Source organism: Rhinolophus sinicus, linkage group LG04 (assembly GCF_036562045.2).
Source record: "Rhinolophus sinicus isolate RSC01 linkage group LG04, ASM3656204v1, whole genome shotgun sequence".
NCBI lineage: Eukaryota > Metazoa > Chordata > Mammalia > Chiroptera > Rhinolophidae > Rhinolophus > Rhinolophus sinicus.
The window spans coordinates 75,991,130-76,007,676 of record NC_133754.1 but is presented as its reverse complement, the minus strand read 5'-3'; the positions used below and the strand labels follow the sequence as shown (position 1 = coordinate 76,007,676).

The 16,547-nt window shown below is 33.6% G+C and overlaps 1 protein-coding gene across 8 annotated transcripts in view; it reads left to right on the top strand.

Annotated features, from left to right (window-relative positions):
• The window catches only part of CFAP96 (cilia and flagella associated protein 96), a 29,553-nt gene extending 19,131 nt beyond the window's left edge, over positions 1-10,422 (top strand). For 7 of the 8 annotated variants that reach the window (XM_019736155.2, XM_019736158.2, XM_074329834.1 and 4 more), the window contains 2 exons: positions 8,549-8,718; positions 10,177-10,422. In XM_019736155.2, coding sequence (XP_019591714.2) covers positions 8,549-8,718; positions 10,177-10,225 — 219 coding nt within the window. In that variant the 3' untranslated portion in view covers positions 10,226-10,422. The remainder of the gene's footprint in view (positions 1-8,548; positions 8,719-10,176) is intronic. The other variant, XM_074329833.1, reaches the window with a different exon arrangement.
• Positions 10,423-16,547: the final 6,125 nt, after the last annotated feature.

Here is a 16,547-nt window from a genome sequence, read left to right as displayed (position 1 = left end):
AAATGTTTTCAGATTTTTTGGGTAAATACCTAGAAGAAGGATTGCTAGGTCATATGGTAATTCTATTTTTAATTTTTTGAGGAACCTCCATACTGTTTTCCATAGTGGCTGCACCAATCTGCATTCCCACCAGCAGTGTATGAGGGTTCCTTTTTCTCCACAGGCTCTCCAACACTTGTTATTACTTGTCTTGTTGATGATAGCCATTGTAACAGGTGTGAGGTGGTATCTCATTGTGGTTTTGATTTGCTTTTCCCTAATAGCTAGTGAAGTTCAGCATTTTTTCGTATCGTTGTTGACTGTTTCTATGTCTTCTTGGGAGAAGTGTCTGTTCAGGTCCTCTGACCATTTTTTAATTGGATTGTTTTTTTGTTGTTGAGGTTATTCAAATTCTTTCTGTTGATACATATATTAGATATTAGCTCCTTATTGAAGGTGTTGTTTGCAAATACCTCTGCCATTCAGTTGGTTGCCTCTTTGTTTTGTTGATGGTTACTTTTGCTGTGCATAAACTTTTTAGTTTGGTATAGTCCCATTTGTTTAGTCAAATTCATAAAATCCTCTCTTAAGACCAAGGTCCCTAAGTTTAGTACCTGTATTTTCTTCTATGCAATTTATTTACCTATGTTTAGGTCTTTAATCCATTTTGAGTTAATTTTGGTGCATGGTGACAAATCCAGTCTCGTTTCATTCTTTTGCATGTGGCTTTCCAATTTCTCAGCACCATTTATTGAAAAGGTTTTCTTTTGTCCATTGTATGTTTTTGGCTTCTTTGTCAAAAATTATCTGCCCATATATATGTGGGTTTATTTCTGGGTTTCCACTTCTATTCCATTGGTCTGTGTGTCTGTTTTTCTGCCAATACCATGCTGTTTTGATTATTGTTGCTTTGTGGTACAAATTGAATTCAGAGAGTGTGATACCCCTAGCTTCGTTCTTTTTTTTTGTAGGATTGCTTTGGCGATTTGGGATCTTTAGTGATTCTTTACAAATCTGATGACTTCTTGTTCTATTTATTGAAAAAAATGCCATTGGGATTGCATTAAATCTGTATATTGCTTTGGGTAATATGGCCATTTTAACTATGTTGGTTCTTCCAACTCATGAACATGGAATATCTTTCCAGTCTTTGTATCTACCATTTCTTTTAATAATGTCTTATAGTTCTCAGTGTAAAGGTCCTTCACATCCTTTGTTAACTTTATTCCTAGATATTTTATTCTTTTTGTTGCAATTGGAAAAGGAATTATTTTTTTAATTTCTTTTTCTGAAATTTTGTTGCTAGTGTATAGGCATGCAATGGAGTTTTTTACATTGATTTTATACCCAGCAACTTTACTGTATTCGTTTATTGTTTCTAATAGCTATTTGGTGGAGTCTTTAGGGTTTTCCATATAAAGAATCATTTGCAAAAAGTGACAGTTTAACTTCTTCATTCCTAATTTGGATGCCTTTTATTTCTTTCTCTTGCCTGATTGCTCTGGCCAGGACTTCCAATACTATATTAAATAGCAGTGATGATAGGGGATAAATAACCCTGTCTTGTTCCTGAATGTAGAGCAAAGGGCTTCAGTTTTTCACCATTAATTATAATATTAGCTGAGGTTTTGTCATATATGGCCTTTATTATGTTAAGGTTATTTTCCTCCTATACATTTTACGAAGTGTTTTATCATAAATGGATGTTGTATCTTGTCAAATGCTTTTTCTGTATCTATTGATATAATCATATGATTTTTGTCCTTTATTTTGTTTATGTGGTGTATCATATTGATTGCTATATGTATATTGAACCTCTTGTGCCCCTGGGATGAACCCCACTTGGTCGTGACGTGTAATCTTTTAAATGCATTGTTGTATTCGGTTTGCTAGAATTTTATTTAGGATTTTTGCATCTGTATTCATTAGAGATATTGGTCTGTAATTTTCTTCTTTTGTGTTATCCTTACCAGGTATCGGTATCAGGGTAATGTTGGCCACATAAAATGAGTTAGGGAGTATTGTCTCTTCTTCAGGTTTTTTGGAAGAGTTTGAATAGGATTGGTATTAGATCCTCCTTGAATGTTTGGTAGAATTCACTAGTGAAGCCATCTGGTCCTGGACTTTTGCTTTTGGGAAGGTTTTGGATGACTGATTCAATTTCGTTACTGGTGATCAGTCTACTTAGATTTTCCAGTTCTTCATGGTTCAGCCTAGGATGGCTATATGTTTCGAAGAACTTGTCCATTTCTTCTAGGTTATTGAATTTGGTGGCATATAGTTCTTCATAGTATTCTCGGATGATCCTTTGTGTTTCTGTGGCATCCATGGTAACTTCCCCCCTTTCATTTCTGATTTTGTTTATTCGTGTCTTTTTTTAATCTTAGTGAGTTTAGCACTAAGGGTTCGTCAATCTTATTAATCTTTTCAAAGAACCAACTCTTTGTTTCATTAATTTTTTCTATTGCCTTTTTGTTTTCTCTTTCATTTAGTTTTGCTCTGATTTTTATTATTTTCTTCCTTCTGCTGACTTTGGGTTTCGTGTGTTCTTTTTCTAGTATTTTAAGATGTAATGTTCGATTGTTTATTTGGAATTTTTCTTGAGATAGGCCTGTAATGACATAAATTTCCCTCTCAATATTGCTTTTGCTGCATCTCAATAATTTTGATAGGATGTATTTTTATTCTCATTTGTTGCTATGTATCTTTTGATATCTCCTCTTATTTCTTCTTTGAGCCATTCGTTCTTTAATAGCATGTTGTTTAATCTCCAAGTCTATGTGTTTCTTCCTGCTTTCTTTTTGTAATTGATCTCCAGTTTCAAAGCCCTATGTTCAGAGAATATGGTTGGTATGATTTCAATCTTAAATTTGCTGAGGCTGGTTTTGTGTCCAAATATATGATCCATTCTTGAGAATGTTCCGTGTGCACCAGTATAGTCTGGTGTTCTTGGATGAAATGCTCTGTAAATATCGATTATATCCAATTGGTCTAATGTGTCATTTAAGACTGATATTTCCTTATTGCTTTTCTGTTTGGATGATCTATCCATAGTTGTCAGTGGCATGTTTAGGTCCCCCACTATAATTGTGTTTTTGTCAGTTTCTCCCTTTAGTTCTGTTAGTAGTTGCTTTATATATTTTGATGCTCTCTGATTGAGAGCATATATGTTGATCAGTGTTATGTCTTCTTATTGTACTGTTGCCTTTATCATTATGAAATGTCTGTCTTTGTCTCTTGTTACTTTTTTATCCTAAAGTCTGTTTCGTCAGATATGAGTATGAATACACCTGCTTTTCTCTGGATGCCATTTGCTTGGAGTATCGTTTTCCCCCCTTTCGCTTTGAGTCTATATTTATCCTTGTAGCTGAGATGTGTCTCTTGGAGGCAGCATATGGTTGGGTTTTGTTTTTTGATCCAATATGCTTCTCTGTGCCTTTTTATTAGTGAGTTTAGTCCATTTACATTCAGGGTGATTATTGATGTATGAGGCTTTCCTATAGCCATTGTATTTTGTTTTTCTGATAGCTCAGTGTCTTCATTGTTTCTTTGCCTTTTTGTTTCTGTCTATTATTTTAGTTTGGTGGTACTTCCTGTTTCTTCTTTTTTGTTATGTCTCAGTTCTGGATGCTCTTCTTTATTTTTGAGTTGTTACCATTAAGTTTATGTAAAAGAAAGTTTTATATATACAGTAATGCTTTTTCTTAAACATGCTTCTTATCTCCATTCCTCTGAAAATTCAGACCTTTATTATCTCCTCTTTTATGTTTTTGTTGTCACAAATTATCCCTATGTTTGCTATGAGTTGTTTTCTGAGTTGCAGTAACAAATTGACTTCTTCTCTTTTTCTTTTTTTTTTCTTCTTTATCCTGTGTGTTATGTTTAAGTGTATAATGTCCTATTCTATGTAGGGGTTGCCATTTCCTACTTTTTGTCTGTCAGTAATCCTGCTAGTAAACCAGTGTTACTAAACATTAGTAAACCATTTAGTATACCTACGTGATTTTTATTCTCTTGTCTTTTTGTTTCAGGTTAAATAGCCTCCTTTAGTATTTCCTGTAATGCAGGCCTCATGGTGCAAAATTCCCTCAGGTTCTGTATATCTGGAAAGGTCTTTATTCTTCCTTCATATCTAAAGGATAACTTTGCTGGATATATTATTTTTGGCTGGTGATTTCTCTCTTTTAATGGTTTGAATATTTGATTCCACTCACTCCTGGCTTATAGAGTTTCTGCTGAAAAGTCTGATGATAATCTAATGGACTTTGTTTGTAGGATATAGCCTTCTTTTCCCTGGCTGCCTTGACAATTCTTTCTTTGTCATTAATTTTTGTCAGCTTCAATATAATGTGCCTTGGAGAAGGTCTGTTAGGATTGAGGTAAATAGGTGTTCTGTGTACTTCTTGGATTCAAGGATCAAGTTCTTTCCATAGATTTGAGAAGTTCTCGTCTACTATTTGTTTGAATAGACTCTCTGTGCCCTTCTCTCTCTTTTCTCCTCCTGGTATGCCCATTATTCTTATGTTGCTCTTTCTGATGGAATAAGGTAATTCTTGTAGAGTTCTTTCATTTCTTTTAACTCTAAAGTCTCTTTCTTCTTCCATTTGCATCATTTCCAGGTTTCTATCTTTGATATCACTAATTCTTTCCTCCATTTAGTCAGCTTTATTTCCTAAGCTGGCTACTTCATTCTTTATCTTTTTTACTGAGTTATTCAGCTCCAGAATTTCTATTTAGTTCTTTTTAAAATTTCAATCTCTTTGGTAAAATATTAATTTTGTTCATTGTTTTATTTCTGAGTTCATTAAACTGCCTGAGTTTTCTTGCATCTCATTGAGTTTTTTCAGAACTGCAATCTTCAATTCTGTGTCATTTAAGTCACATATTTCCATGTCTTTAAGTTTATTGTCTGGAGATTTTTAAATTTTCTTTCTGTGTTGCCTTGTTACTTTGGTTATTCACGGCGATTACTTGACTATTTCTCCTCTTGGGCTTTTATGGGAGTGACAGCAGGTTGATATGCAGAGGTCTTTCTTTTGCCTTCCAGTAGTTTGTGCTGGAGTGCTTTATTTTCTCTTGAGCTGTTCAGACTTCTCATGTTGTGGTAGATTTCCTGGGGAAGTGGGCTTCTCCTCTGTGACATATTTGCCTTGGCCTCAGGGCACCACCCCCATGGGAAGATGTGGTGGGTGATGGGATTTAGAGCCTCTGAAATCCCAGTGCTATACCTGCAGCCAGATGCAGAGCTCCGTGCCTCAGCAGCCCTGGGTGCACCTGCTGCCATCAGCTGGGAAAGGTGGGGGCAGGATGGGCTGGGAGAGGTGGCAGGTACTCTGCTCTCCTCGGAGCAATGGCAACTGCCAGACCACAGGTGACTTGCTCCTGTAGCTCCTCGGGTGTCACTGAGATTAGCCACACCTTTCGTTCGCTGCTCAAGAAATGTCTGTCCAGTTCTCAGTGCTTTAAATATTTTGCTCTTTAATCTGACACTGCTACCATTTTGGGGGGTGGCAAGCTCTGGGAGATTGGCAGGAGGTGGTCAGGCTCTGTGGCTTTGTTTTTCTGCCTGGCAATGAGGGCTCATTGAGTCCTGTTGTCACTCTTCTATATTCAGTTTTTGCCCCAAGCTCTCTGCCCTGATTGCTGGGTTCAACCGCATTATATGCCGATCCCTCAGGCAGGGTTACTGGGGCCACAGAGAGTGCAACTGCAGTCTCAATTCTCCCCTCTCCCAGACCTCATTGAGTTCCAGGCTGCTACCCATGGCCCCTGCCTGTCTCAGCACTTCCTCCTTTCCTCCTCCAATGTTTGCTCCTATTGGCCCACCTTCAGATGTTTCAATGCGCAGATCTCTCAGACGTGTTTGTGTGTTGCATAGGGAATCCTTTATTGAATTATACCTCTTCAATTTGTTGTAATTTCTAGGGGACATTTCAAGGAGCACCCCTCATGCTGCCATGTTTCTGGCATCTTGCTTTTATCTTTGTTAAAATCCAGTTTTTAGTGCAGGAGGAAACTTTTGGGGGAGGATGTGTTCTATATCTCGATTGTGTTCATGATTTCATGGATGTAGACACCTGTCAAAACTCAGAATTGTAAACTTTAAATGGGTGCATTTATTGTACAGGAATTGGACTTCAGTAAAACTGATACTTTTTAAAAAACCAATTGTTCATAATCTTACTGATAGAATAATTTTTAACACCACTGCTTTGACTCATTAAATCAAAATTCCCATTTTTTGAGGTTTTTTTTTTTCCTGAATTTCCTTTCTATTGGACTGATGTTTGTTTATTTCTACCACTATCGAATTACTTTTAATTATTACTATTACATTTTAATATTGGGTTATCTAGTCTCTTCCTGTTATTCTATAAAAATATTGGCTGTACACCTGAAATCTATGTAATTTTACTAACAATTGTCACCCCAATAAATTTAATAAAATAAAATTAAAAAAAATATATTGGCTGTTCTGTATCTATTGTCTAGAGCTTTGGAATTATTTGTAAAGTTCTGGGGAAAAGACCTTTGATATTTTGCTATAAGGTTAAATCTTTAGATTTTTAGATGTAGTCACATATGTATAATTTGAATCTTCTGATCTAGAAATAAACTACTTATTAAAACCTTTATTTGCCTTACAGAATTTTATATTTTACTTCACATAGGTTTATACATCTTACATTTATTCTTACTTATTTTAAGGCTCTCTTTAACAGTTTTTATTCCCATCGTATTTCCCCTCATATTATTTTTCTTTATAAAGTATCTGATATTTTTAAATAACTGGCTACTTCATTAAACTTGCTTATGTTCTAGTGGGTATTCTGTTGATTCTTATAATATGATTATATTATCGGCAAATAATTTTGCTCCCTCCTTCCCAATGTTTATATCTTTCATATCATGCTCATATCCTATTGCTTAGGCTAGCAATAGTGGCTGTCCTTGCCTTAATCTTGAGTTTAATTGGTATACATTTACTGTTTCATTTTTATAGATGCCAAAAATAGGGATAAATCAAGAATGTAGATAGAATTATATTGACTGTTTTGGTGTAATCTATTTAGACCATCTTTTTTTTTTTTTTCTTTTCTCCCTTTGACTTGTTATTAGGTGAATAATAATTACAGATTTCTTGGAATGAGTCCCAGTTGGCCATGTTGTATTAATCTTTAAGTGTAATACTGTGTTTTACTTGTTAATATTTTGTTAAGTATTTTTGCATTGATAATTTTAAGTGTGACTGGTCTGTACCTTTTTTTTTGTATCCTTTATTCTATTTTGGTATAAGTAGATGCTAGCATCTTAAAATAATCAGGAAGATTTCCTCCTTTTTCTGTGTTCTGTAACAGTTTAAATAACACTAGAAACACCTATTCCTTGAAAACTTGAAAGAATTATCATAGGTAATGTTCTGGGCTTACTTCCTTGCATGGTGCCTGTTTTCTATAGGTTTTCTATCTCTTTTTGAGACAATTTTGACATTTATATTTTCTTTGAAAATCATTTTATTCAGGTTTTCAAGTTTATTAATATAGAGGTTTACAAAAGTAGTATTTATATTTTTGGTATTCCATATATGTATGGGTTTCCTCCACTTCTTCCATATTCTTAGTTATAATATAGATTTATCTATTTATTTTATTTTTAAAGGCATCATCTGGTGTGTTAGTATATTTACCAGATATAATTTTTGTAATTTTAATTCATCCATTTTGCTTTAACATTTGTTAATGAGCTTATTTTACTTAAGTTTTTTTCTTAATTATTTCTTGCTCTTCAAGATAATAATCTATGTGTCCTCAACCTAGAAAACGTGAACATTTGCAACCATATCTTTCAAATGAATTGAATTTTCATGTATATTTGGCTTAAGTATTATAAGAGAAAGGATTCCTAAGTAAATGGGGTAGTACAATTCTGCAGAGCTTTCTTGGTAACTATAGATTACATAAAAATTAAAATCATGACAAATCAGTTTAAGAAGTCAAAGCAAATATTTGTCTGTTTTGTGTATAGGTCAAAAATATTTTGATTGACTTCTCTTAATAGACTATAAATAAATATACTTTTTAAAAAAAATATCTTCCCCATCACTGATTGATGTTTAGTAAACTCATGTTATGCCAAGCTCCCTGTTGGACAAACCTTATCCTTGGCCTCTTCTCCCATCCTCTGGTTCCAAGCCTTAATATCTTTCTCTATCAAAATCACATGCCCTGTGTCTCATTCCCTCAGTAATGGGCTCACCCCCTAATTAGATGATAGTTTGACCTGATAAACTTTCACTAAAGTATTAATGCTTGTCAATAGTTTGGAATATTAACTTCCTGTAAACATTTGCATTTTAATAGAGAACTTTTAGAATAAAAGTTCTCTTAATCCCATAACATTGGTGGTAGGAAGACTCTTTGCTGGTATTTGAATTAAATAGTGTAGACAACTTTATTTAAATATAAAACCAGCTCCATGGACAATAAACAAATGTATGAACATCTTCAAAATCTAATTTTTTAGGAGCGTTTTACAAAACCGTGTAACATTGTCTCATTTTTATTTGTAGGCTGGTGGAATGAAGGCAGGAACATTTGAACCTTACCCTTCACATTCTGCTGACCCTTATGTGGCTAAATTGACAAGCCGAACTTCCAGTAAAGATGTTAAGATTTTCCACCCACCAGGTGGACCAAAAAGCAGACCAATTGAAAGTATAATGACTTTGAACGTCAAAAGGTAGTAACATGTTACATTTAGCTCATAAATCAAGAAAAATTGTTTTCAACTTTTAGATTTCTTCAAAATAATATCTTTTATTTACACATATTTTTTAAAATAACAAATTTGGGTGACTTTAGAAATCTCAGCTCCTTCCATATACCTGCCCTCCCTTGTAGAAGTTCTTTCCCATCTTCTGAAATTCCCGATTGAAAAAGCTGAATTTATCTGTATCAAACTATTCTGTTCATAATTTTTTGAGCAAATCTATACCACCTTATTATGAGTTGTTTGAGAGTACTTAGATATTTATAGTTCAGTCAGCAATACATGTTAACATTGTCTGTTTCTCAAAGAGAGTTTTTGACCCTTGTTGAAGAGCTCCAGTCTCTCAGTAATTAAAAGGAATCCTAATATCACTTATGATTTCTGTCTTTAATTTTGAAATAATCTTTTATGAAAACAGGAAATATTTTCGTTAATTAAAAATGCTGTTAACATCATTTTATAATACTTTGAGAAAAAGTGTATTATTAAAGTATGGTAAAACTTCAATTTTGCCCAGGTTTTGAGCACTCTCAAAACTGAAAAGAAGTTCTCAGGAGGTCAGAACAGAAATTAGAAAAGGACAATTCATCGTTGTGTGTGTGTGTGTGTGTGTGTGTGTGTGTGTGTGTAAAATCATAAATAAGCGGAAGAATTCATTTGATTACCTTTCTGTCTATTCACTGAAAAAATGTGAACGCCAATTAAACTAATTTACATATTTCTAACTTCAGTGTAATCATACAATGGATTAGGTAAAGCACACCAAATTCACATTCTTTTATAAAAACAGTAGTACATCTTTGTCACTTGTGGACAGTGATTATACTACCAACATTATTTTTATATCACATAAGTAAGAGTTCCTTCATTACTTATGTAATTTAACTATTGTCTATAGGACTTATAATCTGGGGGTGGTTTTCTGTGATTTTTTTTTTTTTTTTTATCCAGAGAACAGAGCTGAGAAAGTTCTATGATGTGCTAGAATATATGTTTGGACAGAGAAAAGAAAAGAGTAGCTGATTTCTTTTTTGAAGAATCAAAAGTTTATCTTCTGTTTAGTAATTTTGAGTTTATTGAAATCTCTTTCTTTTTATATTATCACAAATATTATCCTAAATCAAGTTTTCGCTCTTTTTACCCTAATTTTAAACCTAATAAACCTCTGGGGGGTAGTAATTAAAAGGAATCCTAATGTCACTTATGATTTCTGTCTATTTAAAATTGATCCCATAAACCAATTTTTACTTCTTAAATTCCATTTTTAAAGTATATCTGACTTAGGTTAAGTAAAACTTTTTGATTTGATGAGAAAATTTGGTTTTGGATTGTTAATTTTTTTATTGTAAAACATTTTTTTTTACAAGAATGTGCAGATATATTACCCACACCTGTAAAATTAAATGAGCATTTATTTTTTAATTTTAGGTCACTAAATATGAAGAACTACAAGACTGCTTCATTACAGTCCTATTAGCATCTGGAAGACAAATAGCTATCTAGATCCTGACTACCAGTAATGCATTATCAAGTGCTAATTATTTGAAAAAAATAAAAGATGTTGTGGAACAGATAGCTCAAGAATTTAAAAGAAATTTAAGCCTGCCATTCTAATATTCTTCCTAGTTTTAGTACTATTACTTAATGAATAAATGATATTTGCTAATAATTTCACAGGTGATTGCTGATCTGTGTTTCTGAGGAGAATATAATGTTTAGAAATTTTGTAAAATCTTGAGTGTAGTCTATTATTTGAGAGCTTTTCCTCCTAATGTTAAAAAATTTCAGGGTTGGTGGATGTGGGGGCTGGAGGGATAGAAAGTATATAGTAAGTTCTTAATTTGTTGTTTCTTCTTGGAGGTATTTGAAAATTGGATAGCTATCCAAGGGTCATAGCCTGTTAAAGTGTTCTTAACATCAAAGATGAATATTGATCCATTCATATGGCATAGATTCATGTATACACACATTATACTGTGAGGCAAATGTCTCAATTTACGAGGTATAGTGCCTTCTATTTATGGCCTCTTTAAAGCCTCTGGTTAGCTAATGCAGCCCCAGGATGACTTGGGGGAAGGAAGAATGGGGAATGCACTTTTAGTTAAGTATCTCATAAAACATTACCAAGTTACGTGGTGGATGCAGTTTATCTTTGGTGTCCTCTCTTGCTCTTCTGTAGCTGTGGAAAGCTGCTGCCGCTCCTGGACCATCTCCCCGAGTTTTTACCATCTTACTCCCAAGTTCTCTCTTCTTCACTCACCCTACCACTTTTAAAACTATCTGTTGTTAAAATATACAATTTAAATACATTACTATAATTCATAGTGTGGCCTCTGTCATTAGTCCTCATTTAATTGGGGTAGAGAGTTGTGGCGCTTGTATTAGAAAGAGAAATTTCTAATATCTATTAATATAATGTAGTGGGGAAGTTATTTTGATTCGTGGTGTTTTCTTAGGATTTGTCCCTCTACCATTCTAGGCTTCTCGGAGCTGGAAAGCAGAATGCATAGAGGCTGCAATATTCTTCTTTTGGACCCATTTTATTTTCAATGGGGGTGACTGTGTCAACCCAGGTGTGCATCTCCCTTTTAAAGGAATTGCAGATGGTGCAGGGAAGTTTTACTATTGTCAGATTTTGTATATACATAAATGGATATATATATATATATTTAATGCCTCAACTGTTTACTTTTTTCTAAAAGAATATTAAGGGCTTAATGTAACTCAAAGGGGAACACATTTGTCTTCAGAATAGGAGTGGTTTTACCAGTGCACATAAGTGAATAAAATTCACATAGTTATACATTGATAAATGCTACCCAAAACGCCTTATATATGTATTCTTTTGAGATAAGAGGTTTATATTTTCAGATTTTATTAAAATCTAATTGCCCATTTTCTCCTCTGTCTTCTGTTAGCTATAATTAATTTTTATTAATGTGCCTTTCATAGCAATGCACACTTCACATAATATTCACAGATGGGAACACACAGCTAATGCCTTACTGAAGAGTATACGTAGTATGACAATTGGCAGAGCTTATCTAGAGTTTATAAATGCATTCTGTCAAGTTATAGAAAAGGAAATGCAGAAACCAGTAATAGGAATGGTGAAACATGTAGAAAAATTATGATTTTTTAAATAATCAGTAATAGAGGCACACACACACACACATATTTGATTTTAGGAGGTCAAACTATTTATGATGCCCATTGATTGTCTTCTTACAACTATTGTCTCTTCCCTTAATTTTGAAAATACAACAGTACAACATTAGGTGGTTTCCTGTGAAACAACTTTCCCCCCCAGACTCAGACACGAGGAGTTAAGAGTTAATGGACAGTGGCAACCTATCTCTTGACAACTCAGGCATCTGGTTATCTACTGTCCTTTTATGATGCCTGTATGACTTCAGTAAGTTTCTGCTTCCACCTCAGTGAATAATGGAAGAAATAAGCTTGCTGAGCAGCTGTTATTCTCTGCTGCTAACCGTCCAACCACATCTATTTAAGGTTCAAAATTGAAACAAAGATTGAGGATGTTAACCTGATTATGAAAGAGAGTCTTAACTTGAAGAGAGTCTTAGCTCAACAAGAAACTCCAATAGGAACTGGAGGAAAGTTAATCAGTAGCTTATCATGTTTCTGGAAATCTTTTCTTCATAGACTACCTGCTCCTTTGTATGTTAATATTCTAGAACATGCTTTAAGAATAATAAGCCAGGCTGTATAAGTTGGAGCAAATCACATAAGTTCTTGAGAACTTTCTGTTAGAATTATCATGGAGACCAAATTAATGTTTCATAAGCTGAAAAAAATTATATGTAAAACTTTAAAAAATTAGATCAATCATTATCCATCAATTAAGTTGTTGTAAATAAAGTGTAAGGTAATTTGTTAATTTGAATTATTACCAATTATAACAGTATTTTATCATGGTACTTTGTTTAAAATGTCAAAAATGAATTAATAGCCAGTACTTAAACGTGTTTACTATGTGCCAGGTACCATTCCATAGGGCTTACATATTAATATGTTTATATTTACTAATCACTTAATCTCCTTTTAACAAATGAAGAAATGGAGGCAGAGAATGGTTAAGTAACTGATCCACTGTAGCACAGCCAACAGTGAGAAGGCCCGGGAGTGTGGCTGCTTTTAACTACCTATTACATTTTGTTCCCAGACTACTTCCCCAATTTCCCACAGAAACAGTGATCCTTCTTAAATGGTTTCAAGTTACATTATTCACTCTGTAGTGTTTATCAGAATTAGAGAGAAGAGTAAGTTGGAAGTTATTTATCCATAGGAAATCCAGTATAGAGTACAAGTTAGTTGACAGGAAGAAAGACTGTTTCCAATTTATTCCTCCCTACACATTATCAAGAGGCACAGATTAGACACTGTGGAAGACAGGTAGAGAGATATTATTCCCAAATTTATATATATATATTTTTCCCCCCAAAACTCTTCATAAAGCAATATGTAATCATTACACTTTAGTTAGGAAGGGACCTAAGTCTCATCTGTCTAATTTGATGCGTAAAACTCTTCATAACATTCCTACCGAGTGAATGTCCAAACTGTGCCTGTCCACTCCAGTGTGACGACAGCTTCTTCATGTAGCATTCATTTAACAAAGATTGAGTGCCTGCCATGTTCCAGACATGGTCCTGGGTACTAGGATGCAGCTCTAAGCCAAACAGACAAAATCTCCGCCTCCTGTTTGTTTAGGAAGACAGAGCATAACATCGGGTACAGACAAGTGCTCTCAAGAAAATAATGTAGGACAAGGAGATAGAGAACAATGGGGGTGTGTTTAAACTATGCAACAAGAAAAAGCCCAAGATGACTACAGCATTTTGAGAAAGCCAGAGGATGTTAGGAGACTAAGAAATATACAAGAGCTAAATCCTGAGGGTCTATCGAGTCAAGATTTTGGGTTTTGTTTGGAGGGTTATGAGACGCCATTGAAAGTTTTGAGGCCAGGCATGCCATACTAACGATTTACATTTCACAAGATTCCTTTGGTTGATATTTGGACTATTGGCTACAGGTAGGGTAAGAGTGGAAACGGGAAGCCACTGTAATAGAAAAGATTTGGTGGCTGCTTAGACCAGGGTGACAGCAGTGGTAATCTTAGGCCAGCAGGTTGGAAAATGTTATATAGAATTGTAATCTGTCTCCTTAAAGTTTTTACTCATTAGTTCTTTTTCTACTACTTAGAGACATATAGGAAAAAATTAATGCTTTTACATAGGACACCTCTTTAAAGGTAACTTCTTTGGGTGTTTATTTCTTATGACATCTTTTTCAGTTCCATCACCACTCAATCCGTTCCTACAGAGTAATAGTATGTCTCCTTTCAAAAGGATGAGGCTTAGATTGAATGTACTATTTTTGTATGGTCTGATCATTTCAGACTATATAAGAACTTTCATTTCCCTTTTTAATATATAATATTCATATTAATGCAATCTAAAATCTTCAGAAACTCTCTTCAAACTTATTTCTGTGTTTTCAACTATTACCTATAAAACATATCTCCAGCTTAAAACATTATCCTGAATCATAATTCTATTTACAACTGCCTGCAAGACATCTTTTCTTTTTAAAAATGTCACATAGATAGCTCAAGTGTAATGCTTCCCAAATGGAATCTATCATTTTGCCTCTTAGATTAGCTTTTCATTAATTATTCCCTATCTCAGCTAATGATACTTCCAAATATCAAGTAACTTAAAACAAATCTTGAAATTATTCAGAAATCATCTTTTACCATTAAATCCACTACTTTACTAACTTAAAAACCCTTCAGTGTGGGTTTCCATTGTCCTTAAAATAAAAGCAAAATTCAGACCAGGGTTAAAAGGCTCTTCAAGACTTGGCTCCTTTCTCTTCCTTCAGCTTCATTTCTTACTACTCTCCCTTGCTCTTTATTTTCCACTAGGGTAGACTTACTTCACTTTTTAAAATGAGACACATGCTATCCCTTGCCTGGGAGGGATTTGTCCATTTTCTATAGCTTGGAACTTTTCCCAACATCCATTGTCATCTTAGCTTACTAACTCCAACTTGAATTTCAGATCTCTTCTAAAATATTCTTCCTTAAGGAAGGCCTTCCTGATCTTTGAGATGAGGTGAGGTCCTGGTGTTATATACTGAAATAGCAGCCTTTAAGTTTACATTTATAATATTTATTAATGCTCCTATCATTTCTGAGATTGTAAGCACCATAAGACAATATCTATTTTGTTTATGGTTGTTAGCACATAGCATAGTGCTTGACACATTATGTAGGCACTCAGTAAATCTTTGTTGATTGAATGAATGAATTGTACTGTGGTGGCCATATTTAGTCATCTTTCACCATTACCTTGAATTATTTGTAATTCCTTGAATGTGTCATGTTATTTTGAGCTATTATGATGGCTCCCATGCAGTTTTCCTTTCCTGGAATACCCTATGCCTTTCATTGTCTTGCTAACTTCCCAATTTCTGCTCAAAACTGAGATCAATACATAATAAAAACCAAAGCTGAAGAATTAATAATAAATAAGATGGAAAATGTGTAGGCTTATATGTTTATGTTAATATTTGAAAAAGATTGAAAATAAAATAGGATATTTAATTCAATAAGAGAGACAAACAGCAAACCAATTGAAAAGTAGACTGAAAAACTTAGAATTGGTGTTTTCAAAAGCCCTCCTCACCAAAAGAGAGAATACACTATATTATGAGTAAGAAATAGATTTAACCACAGACATGGCAGTAGTTAAAATATGTACCATCCTATATCAAATACATTTGAAAATTAAATGAAAAAAAATGTTACCAGAAGTAACTCAACAAGGACTAAAAACATGAATAGACCAATAAGGGTAGAAAAAATGGAAATAATAGTGAAACCTAGTAGCCAAAAAATACTGTGTCTGGATTATTAAGGAGCTAAATTCTATCAAATCTTCAAAAGAGAAATCTTTTGTTATTTAAATTGTCTTCATCATAGGAAAATATGAAAAGAGTTTCGATTTATTTTATGAAGCTAACATAACTGGACAAGGATAACATAATAGGGCAAATAATATTCCTAACTCATTAAAAAAATCCTAACTCAAAGACTAGCTAATGGAATCCACATTTTAAAAGAACATAAAATAAGGTTTATTATTCTATGCTAAAATAGCTTGACATTAGTGAATCTATTCTTATAATTAACTTTATTAATACATTAAAATGGATAAAAATATATGTTCCCCCCATATATGCTAAGAAGTCATTTGATAAAATTAAATATTCTTTGCATTTAAAACCTTTTAGGATGTGAGGATTAGGAAGAACCTTCCTTACCTTCTAAAGGATATCTATCAGAATTATAAACATGAGCTAGCACCATAAATAAGACAATGCTCTGGAAAATATAGTTAAAGTGGTATGACAAGGAAAAAAATCCTATCTATTCCTCTGTCCGTAATTGTTAGAACAAGAAGAAAGAAGATCAGTAAGGATATAGACTATTTGATCAACAATGTCAACCACTTTACCTGTTTAGTTGACATTGATGAACACTTGACCCAACAACAGCAGAATATACATTTTCTTCAAGTTCACATGAAATATTAACCATGGCAGACTGTATATACTGAGCATTAAAACAAGTTTCAATATATTTAAAAAGATTAGTTGTACAGAGTATGCTCTCTAATTATAATAGAATTATATTATTAATAGAAATCAGTAATAAAAATATATGAAAATCTTCAAGTGTTTTGGAATTAAGCAACACTTCTAAATATTCC